At 32.9% G+C, this 15,413-nt stretch overlaps 1 protein-coding gene across 10 annotated transcripts in view; it reads right to left on the bottom strand.

The window, feature by feature from the left end:
• The window catches only part of LOC145265349 (S-crystallin SL20-1-like), a 295,253-nt gene that overhangs the window by 23,962 nt on the left and 255,878 nt on the right, over nt 1-15,413 (bottom strand). For 9 of the 10 annotated variants that reach the window (XM_080121117.1, XM_080121120.1, XM_080121121.1 and 6 more), the window contains one exon: nt 5,496-5,591. In XM_080121117.1, the coding sequence (XP_079977243.1) occupies nt 5,496-5,591 (96 nt within the window). Of the gene's footprint in view, nt 1-5,495; nt 5,592-9,130; nt 11,512-15,413 lie in introns of those variants that run through there. The other variant, XM_080121115.1, reaches the window with a different exon arrangement.

The raw sequence follows: 15,413 nt of genomic DNA, 5'->3' as shown, positions 1-15,413 counted from the left end.
GAACGTTAGGCCAAGGAGCTTGAAAGACGTGCTCTCTAATAAAGAGTCGTTGGCCATTGCTATAGGTGGTAGAGAAGGTTTCTTGTAATTATTGAATGAAACTAGTTTAGCCTTGGCGGCATTGAACGTGACCATCCATTTTTGTCCCCATTCCACTAAAGATTGGAGGTCATCCTCCAGTGTTTCTGCCATTTCTTTAGTTATAGTTAATATCACGTGATTTACTGAAGAGAAATAATTTATTGTTTGTTTGTTTGTTTTGTTTTACGGCGTATCAACCCTTTTCAGGTTATTTAATGCTAAATGCAGTGATTTTGAAGAACAGTTTTTTGATAGAGTATATTTGTTTTTTAAGTCGGTTTCTATTTAACCCATAGTTGGGACTCTAACAGGTACTACCACTCCGGGTCAGAGTGGACGGGGACAATTGAAATTAAAGCGTGGCTCAACACTCCCCAACGCCTGCAAGCTGGGGCCTCACTATCGGATATAGCTTAAGGTTATATCCAGGACCGAAATAATTTATAAATATCCTAAAATTCTTTTTAAAGTAAAATAGAACTTATTGATATAGTCAATATCGCATGATTTACAGAAAAGAAATAATTTATTGTTTGTTTGTTTGTTTTTGTTTTACGGCATATCAACCTTTTACAGGTTATTTAATACCGAATCCAGTGATTTTGAAGAAATTCTTTTTAATAGAGTATATGTGTGTGTGTGTGTGTGTGTTTTTAAGTCGGTTTCTATTTAACCCATAGTTGGGGACTTAACAGGTTCTACCACTCCGGGTCAGGGTTACCCTGGGAGATATTGCTATTAAAGCGTGGCCACACAGTCCCCAAATCCCGCAAGCTGGGGCCTCACTATCGGATATAGTTTAAGGTCATATCCAGGACCGAAATAATTTATAAATATCTTAAAATATTGAAGGAACCTGATGATGAATCTGGACGGATCTGAAAGTGTCTAAATAAAAAGCGATATAAATTAAATATATGTAGATCAGATCGATTCACAGAAAAATCCAATGTCAATTAAATACGATAAGTTCGATCGATATTTAGCAGTTAAATAGTGCTTATACATATATTATTACATAGTTTGTTCTTTTTTCATTTATTTTAAAATCTTAATAATTATAACACTCTGTGGATCGTCCGAGTGTTCTTGTTTGCTTTAATCTTGTATTATAATGAAGTCGTAACTCTGTCTGTTTGTTTGTTCCCAATTTAATTGATATGCAGGGAAGTTATACTATTTTACAAATTAATTTTCATACTGGAAACGGACTTATATACACTTTTATTCCAGCATGACTGGATATATATATATATATATACACTTGTGCCCGATATTATTCATACCCCTCGGATCTTTGAGATTTCTATAAGAATATTGCTCAAACCAGAAGATAGACAATATTAAAGGGATTTCAAACAATAAATCAAGCATAAGCATTTAATTTAAACTCAACAAATAAATAAATTATGCAAGTTTGAAGCATTATACTAAGAAAAACAATAATGGCACTAGTTCAAAATTATTCATACCTCTCTTACTAATAGTCAATAGCATGCCCTTTATTCTTAATAACTGCCTGTAACCGTTTTGGATATTTATCAACAAGGTTTTTACAAGCATCAACACTGATTTTTGACCATTCTTCAATGCAGTAGTTCTCTTAATCCCTCAAATTTCTAGGTTTCCGCTTTTTAACCTCAGTTTTCAATATGTGCCAGAGGTTTTCGATAGGGTTCAGGTCAGGACTCTGGCTAGGCCATTCCAAAACATTAATGTGATTATCCTCAAACCATTTCTTGACTATTTTGGCAGTATGTTTTGGATCATTATCCTGTTGAAGGACCCAGTTTGGTCCTAAATGGAGCTTCTCCGTATCCTGTCTAATGTTTCCTGGAGTATCTCCAAATATTGCTCCTTCTTCATGGTTCCATCTATCTTGACCAAACTACCTGGACCACTAGCCGAAACGGAGCCCCAAAACATTAGGCTACCACCACCATGTTTCACCGTGGGTATGGTGTTCTTTGGGTTGTAAGCTTCTCCTTTCTTCCTCCAAACGTAAGAAGCATCCATATGGCCAAACAATTCAATTTTTTTTTCGTCAGTCCACAAAATACTTGAGAAAACGGACTCTGGAGAATTCACATGGGTCCTAGCAAACTTTAGACGTGCTGCAAGGCGTTTTCCGGTGTGCAATGGAGTCCTTCTTGGTCTTCTTCCTTTCAGACCATTTTCATGCAGAGTCCTTTGCAATGTTTGCCTTGATATTTTTATGCAAGAAGACTCAAGATTTTCTAAAATGCCCTTAGTAGTGGTGGTTGGATTTGCATTAACACTTCTTACAATATTCCTGGTGGCTCTAGCAGACAGTTTCCTTTTCCTTCCTCTACCAATCAAGTTGTTTGTTGTGTGGTGGCTCTGGAATTTTTTGATGATGCTCTGTACTGTTGCTGTAGGGACCTCAAATTTCTTGGAAATTGACTTGTAACCTAAACCATCCTTATGTGAATTTACAATTTTAGTCCTAAGATCATTACTAAGCTCTTTTTTCTTCCCCATTCTAATAATTTTTATTCTTTTTTTGGTTTTCAGTTGATATCATTTTAATTTCTGAAAAATGCAAAAAACGAAATGAAATTAATCAAAGGTTGTATAAAAGCATTCAAAATAAGAATCAAACAGGAAACAAACAGTCAGAAACTCGATTAATACTGAAAAATAAGGGGGTATGATTATTTTTGAACATTGCAGATTTTATAAATAGCTGTATATTTCTTTTATTACAAGTATCCCGAGATTTTAAAATGACGAAAATGATCAGAAGAGGTTTATTAAGAATATGTATCAATATGGACGTAAACAATAAATTCTTACAAAGTTACACCTAATAAACTCAATTTTCAAGAGGGGGTATGAATAATATCGGGCACAAGTGTATATATATATATATATATATATATATATATATATATATATATATATATATATATATAAGTGAACGTGTCTGTGTGTGTGTCTGTGTACATTTCCCTACGCAATAACTCTGTCAATTTTTAGTCTACAGACTCGAAATTTGATATACAGGGTACTGAGATTTGGGAAAATTTATGTGATCGGTTTCGGCCAGAAATTTGGCGATTAAGGAGTCAAATTTCAACGATTTGACCTTTGAGAACTCTACCAACATTATCCAACAATTTTGGGTCTACGCACTTGAAATTTTAGATATAGGTTCCTTGGACATAGATCTAATTTAATAACTTGATTTGAGCTCAAAACAATACATTTTAAGGGGTCATAATAGAGGTCAAATTTAAAAAAAAATTGACCTTTGCAGTCTCTTCCAAATGACTCAGACAATTTCTGGTCTAAATATTTGAAATTTTACATAAAGGGTATTCAGAGATAGAGCAAGCTTATTCATCAGTTTGGGTCGAAAACTTTTAGTTACCAATATATAAATGTATGTATGTGTTTATGTGTGTATGTACGTATGTATGTATGTTTTCATATCTGCCTTAACCTTTCAATAGAGGCGACAGATTGTATCAAGATCAGTATCGTTTTAAAGTTCGACCTTTCATACGACAAATATCGAAAAATTGGCTAAAAACATTAACATCTTCGCCTTCAACTAGGCACTTTTCTACAGGGGGGGGTCACTTTTTTTGCCAATATTTTTTAAAGTTATCCTCTCCTTTAGATTTTCTAGCCTTAATTTTAAACATTGTCGCTTCCGGTTTGGCGGTGGTCGTAACAGCATAAACGTTAAGTTTTACGCCGCTCTTTTCCTCGTTTGCGGTACGGGTTCGAGCCTGCCTTCCTACTACCACATTTCTTTTTGCTCAACATACACATCCAAACACCCGGGCAACGTCGGGCTGAAATACTAGTATAAATATAAAGAGTAATAATAGTAAATTATAAATCAGTCTCAGAAGGAGAGACAAAACAAAATCAAATTTAGTACGATCGTGTCTGATACGATATTCATTTTATTAATATTAACAAATAATATCGGCAATAATTGTCGATGATTTTTTTTAATATTGTCTCATCAGCACAAATAGGGTGGGGATAGGACAAGACACCAAAATAAACAAGCATTTTTGTAATAAGTAAGGAGGAAGAATCTGGAAATAGAAAACATCAGAGAAAACGTTTATGTTAATTGTGTATCAATTTGTTGGTTGGCTGTTTATGCTTTATGGCATATCAACACTTTTCAGGTTATTTAATGCCGAATCCAGTGATTTTGAAGAAAAAGTTTTTAATAGAATATATTTGTTTTTTCCAAGTCGGTTTCTATTAAACCCATGGTTGGGATCCTAACAGGTATTAGCACTCCGGGTCAGAGTGAACCCGGGAGCTATGGCAATTAAAGGCTTGCTCCACACTCCCCAAAGCGCGCAAGCTGGGGTATCACCACCGGATATAGTTTAAGACCATATCCAAGAGCTGTGTATTGATACTGAAAAGAATGGTTAAATAGGATGAATATTATATAATATAATCAAAGTGGAAAGTTAGATTTTGTCGAAAGAGATTTATATCTATGAAGAAAATTATATTTGTAAGTATAGATACATTTCATTAAACATTGCTCTTCTAGATTTCTGTCCTAATTACCCCCTCTCGCCCTAATATATATATATATATATATATATATATATATATATATATATATGTATATATATATATATTGCATTTGAAAGAAATTGACAGTGAATTACCCCCTCTCGCCCTAATATATATATATATATATATATATATATATATATATATATATATATGTATATGTATATATATATATATTGCATTTGAAAGAAATTGACAGTGAATTGTTAAAGTTATTTGCATATTAGAGTAAAGAAAATGTATTTTAATAACACACTCAATTTTATTAATTGTTTTTGTAATAGAATCGTTTTAATCAAGGAATATTATTTAAAGTTAATTTATTTTTAATTTATTTTACATTTAGTTTGATTTATTTTCAATCATTAATAGTTGACAACTGTTGCGTTTAAAACCGGAAGTAAGTTTATTTATTTAAGCTATGAGAGTTACTTCGCGTTTAATTTTCGTAAACCAAGATGAATGCTTCCCTAAATGCAACATGTGGTCACTTTTCGTAAGAAGTTAGGATAATCGGTGCATCTTAAGTTGTATGCAAGTAATCCCTCCGGATTTTCAATCAGGCAAAGTCGGGTATACACAGCTAGTCATGTTATAGTTATTTAACAGCGTATTACCACATTAAAGTTAACCTCGTTTTTCATTTTTAAAAAGTAAAATAAATATATTTCTGATTATTATGTTTATTCTGCAAATTATTTTAGAAACAATTGTAAATTCGATTACTTGCTTTGGGTAGGAATTATTATGAGAATATATAATGTAAGAAATCTTGAAATAAAAAATGTATGTAGAAGCAGCGTTGGGTTTTCACAAAATCTTGTTGGGCTTACCGAATTCACGAGCCAGGTATCTGCAGATCGCCATGGTTTCGGGCATCCTTTGCTTTCCGTCGATGTCCAGGACAGGAACGCACATGCTGGGCATATCTGGAAAAAGAACGAAAAATAAAAGTGTTCCATATATAAATTCATGCGATATCTGTTTCTCACAGCAGTTCTTAAAACGTGTGACAGAACCATCAGCTACATTACGTATGGGCATAAAATCGTGCACAACTTTCTATTGAAAACCTGCGATATTTTTTATTAAAAAACATTATTACATAGCGTCTGAAAACATGTAAAAATGTACTCACACAGCGAATGACGGCAAAACTTTTACATCTTAACGAACCCGCAAGACGAGAATAGGCGCTAAAATATGTATAGCTTAATTGCAATATATATTTGCAAATCTAAATATATATATATATATATATATATATAATTCAAAATATAAATATATTTATATTAGAACCAATCTAGATAATAGAAAACTCAATACGCCTTATAGTATGTTTCTATTACGCCATGAAAATGCCATAATGAAAACATATAAGATATTTAAAGCCTCTTTTCCAATTTTCGGATTTTAATCATGTCAAAGCACTCTTTGTTTCCTTTTGATGGATTGATTTTTGTTATTTCTTCTGATGAGTTAATAGCGAAATAGATTCACTAATTGATATAATAATTAAGTGGTTGATTTTATGCTACGAATCAGATACTGCCAAGAATTGTAAATGTCAACTGAATTAAAGGAATAAACTATTGGATCGTTAATTCGATTCTGGTAGTGGAAACATCTGTAACTAAGCAGAGTAAAAAACGGTTATAAAAACATATTTCGCTCTACAGTATTATTGAGCCTTTTTTCGGGTTCTTTAACATTTTAACATTTATTCAATTAAAATTACAATTAGGAATAATTAGAAAGCTCCGTATGTTGAATGGAGCCATCAAACAAGAAAAATTTGATGACAGAAAAGTGCTTTTACTTCATGGATTATTCTTAAGGTCAAGTTTTACAGACCTTTGGGATTAAGTCTTCGGACTCCAGATTCGTTGTTCCAAAGTAGAACTTAATTAATTGATAAGTTGATAAATTTATAAATTAATACATTATTAAATTGATTTTTTTTTTAATTTTCCGTTCATTATTCTATTTGGAATGTATTTAAGAATATATTTTTAAATCTATACTTGTTCGGTGACTCATTTTTTATGAATATAAAAAAACTCTGATGAAAAGTGCATATCTTTGAAAAAACATGGGTTAAAGATATTTTTTTATGATTCATTGTTTGAATCTTTGATGGATTTATAAACATTATAATTTATGAGTTCTTTAATTACATTATCATTTTACTTGTTCTATATATATATATATATATATATATATATATATATATATATTAGTCCTCGCGCGAAAGAGCAGGACACAAAATGTTTTAAATCATTATAATAATAATAATAATAATAATAATAATAATAATAATAATAATAATAATAATAATAATAACAAAGAATTTCGCTGACGAGGACTACTATTGAGAGTAACTAGTTATACGGTCCTTTTGAAATTTTCATCTCTATTTTTCTCGTTATCTACTGGATATTTTTAATGAAACCTATATGAAATATGTTCCTAATTAAATCGTCAAGATTTTCTATTGTGAAACAAGTTTTAAAAAATTTAATCTAAAAAAGTTATTTTAAAGTTTTTGTTAAAAGAATTCAGATTTTCTCATTATTCAAACATGTATGACAAAGAATGAGTTGCAAAAAAGAGTCGTAGTGAGAGGAGAAATACAAACTGAAATAGAAAGTAGTAGAGTTTTTAAAAATACATGCAAAACCACATTCATTTTTGTTAAATCCAAATTAATAAATAAAATAAAATATTATCTTAAAAAGATACGATAAAAGTTAGAAAAGCATTCCATCCAGGGCATTAAAATTGTTAAACAAAATGTTTTTACTATAGGCTTTAAAAATAAAGGTACAAGATTCAATTTGAAATTTATTCATCTTAAAAGTGCACTTTTATACATTTTACAAAGTAAAGTATTAAACATTTATACCTTACTTTATGAAATTTATAAAAGTGCACTTTGAAGATAAATAAATTTAAAATTGAATCTTGTACCTTTACTTTTAAAGCCTATAGTAAAAACATTTTGTTTAACAATTTTCATGCCTTGGATGAAATGGTTTTGCAACTTATATATATATATATATATATATATATATATATATATATATATATATATATATATAACTAAAATTATTTATACACGTATGAAATATAACAATTTTGATGTATGTATATATATATATATATATATATATATGTATATATATATATATATATATATATTCTACTACTTTATAAAGAGAACTGATTGATGTGTGTGTATGTCTGTCTGTCTGTGTGGTAGTTCGTTCCCTACGAACTCTGAAACAGCTTTATGTGACAAGCCGCGTTCTTAGATAGGTTTTGGATCGGAATGTTCAAGATTAGTATAAAACGAATAATAAAACTTCTTAAATGCACTTGTATTGTAAGGCTGTATACGGTGTTAACTGTGGTCAAAATCGCTCGTTCCTTCATTCATCGGATTGTTTCGATTATTAATTATCGATTCTTATTACAGACATGTTGAGGCAAAGTCTATCTAATAGCTCCACCAGATACATAAAATATATTTATGTGAAATTTCATAAAAATTGCACCAACCGTCTCGGAGTCCATAGAGAAAAAACGTACTCACAGACACGCGCGTGCGCACACATAGAGGCAAAGTTCCTTTTAATAGTAAATAGAAGGACGCACAGACAGACAGACAGACAGACAGACAGATAGATAGATAGATAGATAGATAGATAGATAGATAGACAGATAGATAGATAGATAGATAGATAGATAGACAGATAGATAGATAGATAAATAGATAGATAGATAGACAGATAGATAGATAGATAGATAGATAGATAGATAAGGAAAGGGGAAGCTGATGGAACATGTTTTCTTGCGATTTTTACTTTTCTTTAACGTAGCTATGGATTTTTAATAATTGCACTGAAAATCTTATATAAAAAGTATATATGCCTGTCTGTCTCCATATTTCCAAAATCTGTCTCCTCCGAAACTAAAAGTTGCAGAGCGGTGCTAGCGGCTTAAATGATTGGCTTTTTTACGGACCGTTCTTTTACGGCTCTTTAGCCAGTTTAAATAGTTTTAAGCGGTCAGAAATGTCCAAATTGAAAAAAAAAAATCGTTATACATTTTGTATTAGGTTGATGCAAAAGTAATGTCGTTTATTAACATACAGTTGAACGTCATAAACATTTTTTCACCAACCAAATCAATTCATCGTAGTTTATTTTCAATGTTTAACTTTTAATCAGCTTATGTATGTGTCACGATGGTACAGTGGTAACATCACCAACTTTGAATGCTAGTGTTTTGGTACTGATTCGAGCTGATGGCAGCAAAATACTTTTTTTTTTTACTTTTGAAATCACGACTCTATAATAATATATACGAAATCGGGACAAATTAAAATATATGCTAGCGTATTTTACGTCCTGGTAAAGCCGAATCCCCCCCCCCCAGTAGTGTATACATAAACGTATGGACTTACCATTCCTATATTTGTCCCATTCGGAGAACTCGAACCTCTTGTCCGTGTATTTGATGCCGGCAGCGGCGAACATCATACGGCAAATCTCAGCACGTCCGCGGCCATTGAAGTAGTAAAGAGTGTAGTTCGGCATGGCGACTGGAGGTTTTCAAGAATATTTTGGCAAGAACGGCAGGATGTCTACAGTTACCAAGGAATTGGTTCCTTCTGGCTGGAGAGAAGCGAACGAAGCCGCATTTTATACGTTTTTGGTCCGACACTTTTTTTTGTTTTCCTTTCCCAATGGGTGAGTGGCCGCTGTCCATTCTCAACGCCATTTGACAACAAAAGGCCGGAACGATTATTTGTGTTGTGTGTCCAGTCGACAAGTGAGATACAAAAGACAACTGCCAAACAAAATACTTTAGCCGTGTGGACCGCTAATAGAAGCGTTTACTTTTTGATATACAATATAAGTGTTTACATACTTAAGTTTAATACGGCACAAAGCCAAATGTTTGCATGCGTGCGTGTTTGTGTTTGTGTGTGTGTGTGTGTGTGTGCGTGTGTGTGTGCGAGGACATTAGCACTGAAACAAAAACGCTATTTCTTTACAAGTTCTTCAAATTAGAACGGCGTTTTAAAATTAGACGTTACAGACCAATGTACGAACATTTCGAATTATTTGGATTCTTCGGACTAGGTTTCTCATCTTTAGTACTATTTGCACAACGTTTCGATCGGTGTAACCTCCGCTCTTCCTCATGTGTATCTTGTTGAACTCAGGAATTTTTCTATCGAACTCGTGAATCTTTATATCCAACTCGGGAATCTGCACGAAATTTAATATGGAACTTTTTATTTAATCAACGGGGGTAGCATGCCCTCGTCCTGTCAGACATAACTGGATTGAAGTCCTAAGTAATTTACAATCTTTGTGTCAGCAAGTACCCGTGGCGCAATGGATAGAGTACTTGGTGAAATTCAGTTGTTAATGTTACATTCCTGGCGATTGAAGTGCGGGCGGCCGAAAAATATAATTGCAAATTTCTTAGGACTTCTACTCAGTCATGGCTAACGAAACAATATCATGTAGGCCCCATGGATTACATAATGTTTCTGTTCGAAATACCGCGCAGATTCCCAAGTTCGACAAAAAGATTCCCGAGTTCGATCAAAAAGATTCCCAAGTTCGACCAAAAGATTCCCAAGTTCGACCAAAAGATTCCCAAGTTAGATCAAATGATTCCCGAGTTCGACCACACCAAATCAGTGCGAAACTCGAGTCTTGAATTTCCGGTTTGTTGGCTGTCATGGCTCTTGTAAGCTGCGACGTTGTTTGGCTGTGGAAATAATTATGTCATCTCTCACATTCTAATAATTCTATTACTAAATGTTAGCTAGGTAAGCTTTGATGATATCGTTCTAGCGAGTATAAAACTCCTACTTTGAGACATCGGCTCCGGTTATAGCTTGGTTGTTCAAGACGAAGTAGGTCGGTTCCATAGTCGGATATTGTTGCGGTTTGCTTGACCTGTGTTAGTTAATAGACTTTCTTGTGTGTGTGGACGGTTTGCTCAGGTTGCAGTGCGCTCGCTTTGCATGCAAGAAGCTCGGGTTTCGTGTCCAGGTATGACTAACTGATGAGCCCAAATTAGGGCGAAACTCTAGTCTTGGACTTCCGGTGTCATGGCTCTTGTGAGCTGCGAGATTGTTTGTCTGTGGAAATAATTATATAATCTTACACATTCTGAATATATATCCCATTTTGTTTACATTTTCTTATCATTGTGTTTTTCCTGGGCATGGGGCATTCTACCAGATGTCAAACATTTTCCCTTTAGTTCAGTTATTCCAACCGAGAGATATTTTTAAGATTCTAACCGTCCCTTTAAGTGCTATTGTATGTATTTCTTTTACACTTGGTTCACCGGGTATATTCGCCAGATAGTTTTCGAAATTTTGTTCATTAATCCGGCTACTCCTATAATTACTGGTATGATTGATATCTTCTAAAGATTCCAGTTTCTTTTCATGTCGTACAGAAGTCCTTGGTATTTTGTTATTTCCCCCCTCTTTGCTCTGTTTAGGCCAGCATCATCAGGGACGCTTACTTCAACTAGGGTTGCCGCTTTCTCCTTCTTGCCCTATGTCACTAAGTCAGGCTTAATAGCTCCATTTTCTAGATATGTAGCTGTAGGAATTTTGTAGTCATAGTGGATGGTGCATGACTTATTTCCAACTGTTATTTCTGGTAAACATGTTATCAGGATTTTCTACTAAATGGGATTTATAGGTTTTTACAGATTTTTCAGTGGAGATATTTACACGCTCAATTATGTCGCGTTGTATAATAGCCGTCTCTCAACAGGACTTAAAACTGGATGTGTGAGTATGGAGGAAGGTAAGGTTGGTATAAAAAAAAACGGACAAATGTGAGCGTAAAATTCAAAATACATAATTATCCATCGGTATTAAGTTGAGAATCCATAAATTTTATAACGGGATCGGTACACAGGAAAACTGAAGAATCAGGAAATGCATACTTTCGTTTCTAAATGCCGTAGAACTATTCTTGATTGACGTTTCTTAATTATTAATAGAAGAGGATGGGTGTTATTTATTTTGGATGTCACGCTTACACCCGAGTGGCCGTCGTTTAATTGTTATGGACTTCCATTTTTTGTATTAAATAATTTTACAAGAATTTTTCAAAGTTTTGTTTTCAATTTCGATTATGATGGCACTCCAAAAATTTATCTTTTTATAAATAATTTTACCATGAATTATTCATAAGTTTTAGTTTCAGTTTCGAGTATAGCTGAAGGAATATATATATATATATATATATATATATATATATATATATTTATATATATATATATATACATATATATATTTATATGTATATATACATATATATATATATATATTTATATGTATATATGCATACATACACACACACACACACACACATATATATATATATATAAATGTTTGGAGGAAAAAAATTTATATAGATTTAAATAAATTTCCGCATATTTTATTTAAATCTCTCTCTCTCTCTCTCTCTCTCTCTCTCTCTCTCTCTCTCTCTCTCTCTCTCTCTCTCTCTCTCTCTACATATATATATATATATATATATATATATATATATATATATATATTACTCCGATAATCCACGTAATCTTCATTATTAAGTGCCTTCTTAATATATATATATATATATATATATATACTTATATAAATATATATATACATAAATATATATATACATGTATATGCATACAGATACATGCATATATATATATATATATATATATATATATATATATATATATATATGTATATATATATATATATAAGTTGCCATATTTTTGGAGCGGTTTCAAACCCTTTTTTAACTAAAACATTTGAAGAGCCACGGACGACACGGGAGTGGTACCATTAAAACGAGCGACCTTTTACGCTCGAGAATTTATTTTTCTAGATAGTCATTAATATTCTCCATGTACTTTTGCCAGGATATAAAAACACATTTCTGATTCTGCGCCTGTCTATAACAGGCGTTGCCGTCTTAGAGTCTCATACGTTCAATATTTGCAACAGAGTATGAAACTTTCAGGTCATGAATGCATAAGTTCAGTCGTCATAACAATGCAATTTGCAATCTACGCTGAGCTCTTCGATCGGAATAAATCTATACGGGGCATTAATTTTGGATTGTTTGTTAGTTTGTTTGGTACTTAATGGTCTCATCAACCATTCTAGAGTCATTTTAAGGCGAATTTTTTTTTTTTTAAACAACATATATGAAATGCAGTTTGTTTTGATGCCAGAGCTAGGGACCACAGGTACTTTACTTCAAGGTGAGAAAATTGTAGATGCATTTCTCATTTGTGAAACTCTTTTGTCTTATATATTATTTGGGTGGGGGCGTCCCTTTGAGAAGAGGCTTCATCGTTTTTGTATTCATTTTTTTGCGACTGTTATCCCCATCTTCATAGTTGTTGTTGTGCCACCGCGGTTCCGCTAATTAATATTCTGGCCTTTTTCAAGTGATTCTCCAGGATCCGTGGCGCAGCAGATAAAGGTGTCGAGTCTCTACGGTTCCAGAGATGAGCATAATCTAATGATAGCAGGTTCACTCCTTACCAAAGCAAGCCAGAGGTTTAGTTGGCTAAAACGTGGTGTGAAAACAAGAACTATGGAAGGCAGTAATTCCTGAGGATACAGTTACAAGGCTCAGCATTCCTATCCCCTCCTTGTGATCCACCTGAAGAAGGCCGGAGGATGAGTTAACCGAAACGTGGTGAATCAACAAAATATATGAGGATAAGTTGAACAATCCGCAATAAATTTGATACACACCATTTTGTCATGTAGAGTAGGGATGCTTATTATTGTATTTTTAGAGTTTCCAGTCCAGTCGTTTTTAGGAAAATTAATATATCTTTTATTTGTACAGCGCTGAAAAATTTTTCTAGGCTGTTTACTTGGAAGAATTGGGATCTTTATGTTTTCGACGTCTTTACATTAAATTTGTATGTGTTTAATGGACAAGTGTAAAATAAAAAAAAGAAAACCGGTTTCCATCAAAGTGAAATTGAATCATGTCGTCTTTTCTAAGGGGACAATTTTATCGTTCCACCCTGTAAAAGATATTTTTATGTGTGCCTTTGTGTATGTAACAGAGAAAGAGTTCCCTATGTACCCCGAAACGGCTGGTCAGATTTTTTATAAAATTGCACACATGTACTTTATGCATTTGTCAGCGTTCTTAGATAGGTTTGTATCGGAATATCTTCGATAAGTATCGATAATCAATAATCGAAAAAAAAAACGCCTTTCACGAAAGGTATCACCTTATAAAGCCTAAAATCACAAGTGCATTAAAAGGTCAGACATATAAAATAAACAGTACGTTTTTTGTTTTTTTTTATGATAGGGGCGCTTTCGAAATGAATGTTGTTTTTTTTTTTTTTGAGCACAATCAAACCATGATACTTAACTTTAGCACTTTTTAAAGCCATTAATTTTAAAGCCATTATATAAAAATAATTTTATAAAAAGTAACAGTAGTTTCCTACAGTGCAATGTAGACTACAATGTATTGTGGACAAGTCACTATGGGAAAGCATGTAAGGCTTCCTACCATTGCGAGTAGTCAATCACTCGATTTGATGGAAAAATGAGCTATTTCATCGATTTTTATGACAATAATCAATATTCCCAGGCTTTACCTCCGCTTTCTGAGAAAGGTTTAGTTTATTACTGAAATTATCGCATGAGGAGCCTCTACCGAGAATTCCGATGGGATCGCCTAGTCATATTTTGTAGGCCAAAGTACTTTGTCTTTTGGGCGCTGGCTTTTTATACCCAAATTCAGATCATGTTTCACATTTTTCCCCCCCAGTTCAGAGAGATCAATACTACTATTTTGATTTATCGGACTACTGTTCTCATCTTGAGTGTCATTTTCACAACGTTTTAGTCGATGTAACCTCCGATCTTCTTCAATTGTATATTGTCGAACTTGAGGATATTTATGTGGAATGTCTGACTACACTATATGTAAAATTTCAAATGTTTAGACCAAAACGTTACTTAGTAATTTGATAGAGACCGTAGAGGTCAATTTTTTTTTAATTTGCCCCGAATTTTGACCTGTTAACTTTTATTGTTTTGGGCTCAAATCAAGTTATAAAGTTTGAACCACGTCTAAGTTAGCTATATCTAAAATGTTAAGTGTTTAGACCCAAAATTGACGGGGGGGTATGGTATAGTTTTACAAGGTAAAATCGATAGACTTTGACACCTTTACAGCCATGGTTTTCTTTGGAGAGGAAATGGTTTTAATGATTTTTAACTAATAATGAGCGACTATAAAGGAAGGTAATTCGTTTCTCATTAATTAATGTTTGCGATAACGATGTTTTTTGTGTGTGTGCCAGTGGACGTACGTACATTAGCATTCAATAAAAAATGATCGTAAAACTTTCGATATTCAATCATCAATTTGGCATAAAACAGGTTATAATTTTTTCAGCGATTTTAACGGCCAAAAAGTCTAATTCTTTTAAATTCTGCAATCTTTGATCAAATTCCAAATATCAAAATTATTTCACGTTGGAAAGAAATCAAAGAACTGGAAAAGAAAAGTACTTCATGGTCAGATAGCAATTGTCTGTCAATGCGTGCAAACAACTTAATTACAAAGTACGCCGCACAAATCATTCTCGGCTTTTATTAAATAGAAAGACAATAGAAAAAGAAAACAAATAATTTAAACAACTTTAAACAC

Source organism: Euprymna scolopes, chromosome 40, assembly GCF_053919585.1.
Source record: "Euprymna scolopes isolate OS-2025 chromosome 40, ASM5391958v1, whole genome shotgun sequence".
Taxonomy (NCBI): Eukaryota; Metazoa; Mollusca; class Cephalopoda; order Sepiida; family Sepiolidae; genus Euprymna; species Euprymna scolopes.
This window is presented reverse-complemented; position numbering and strand designations above follow the sequence as displayed.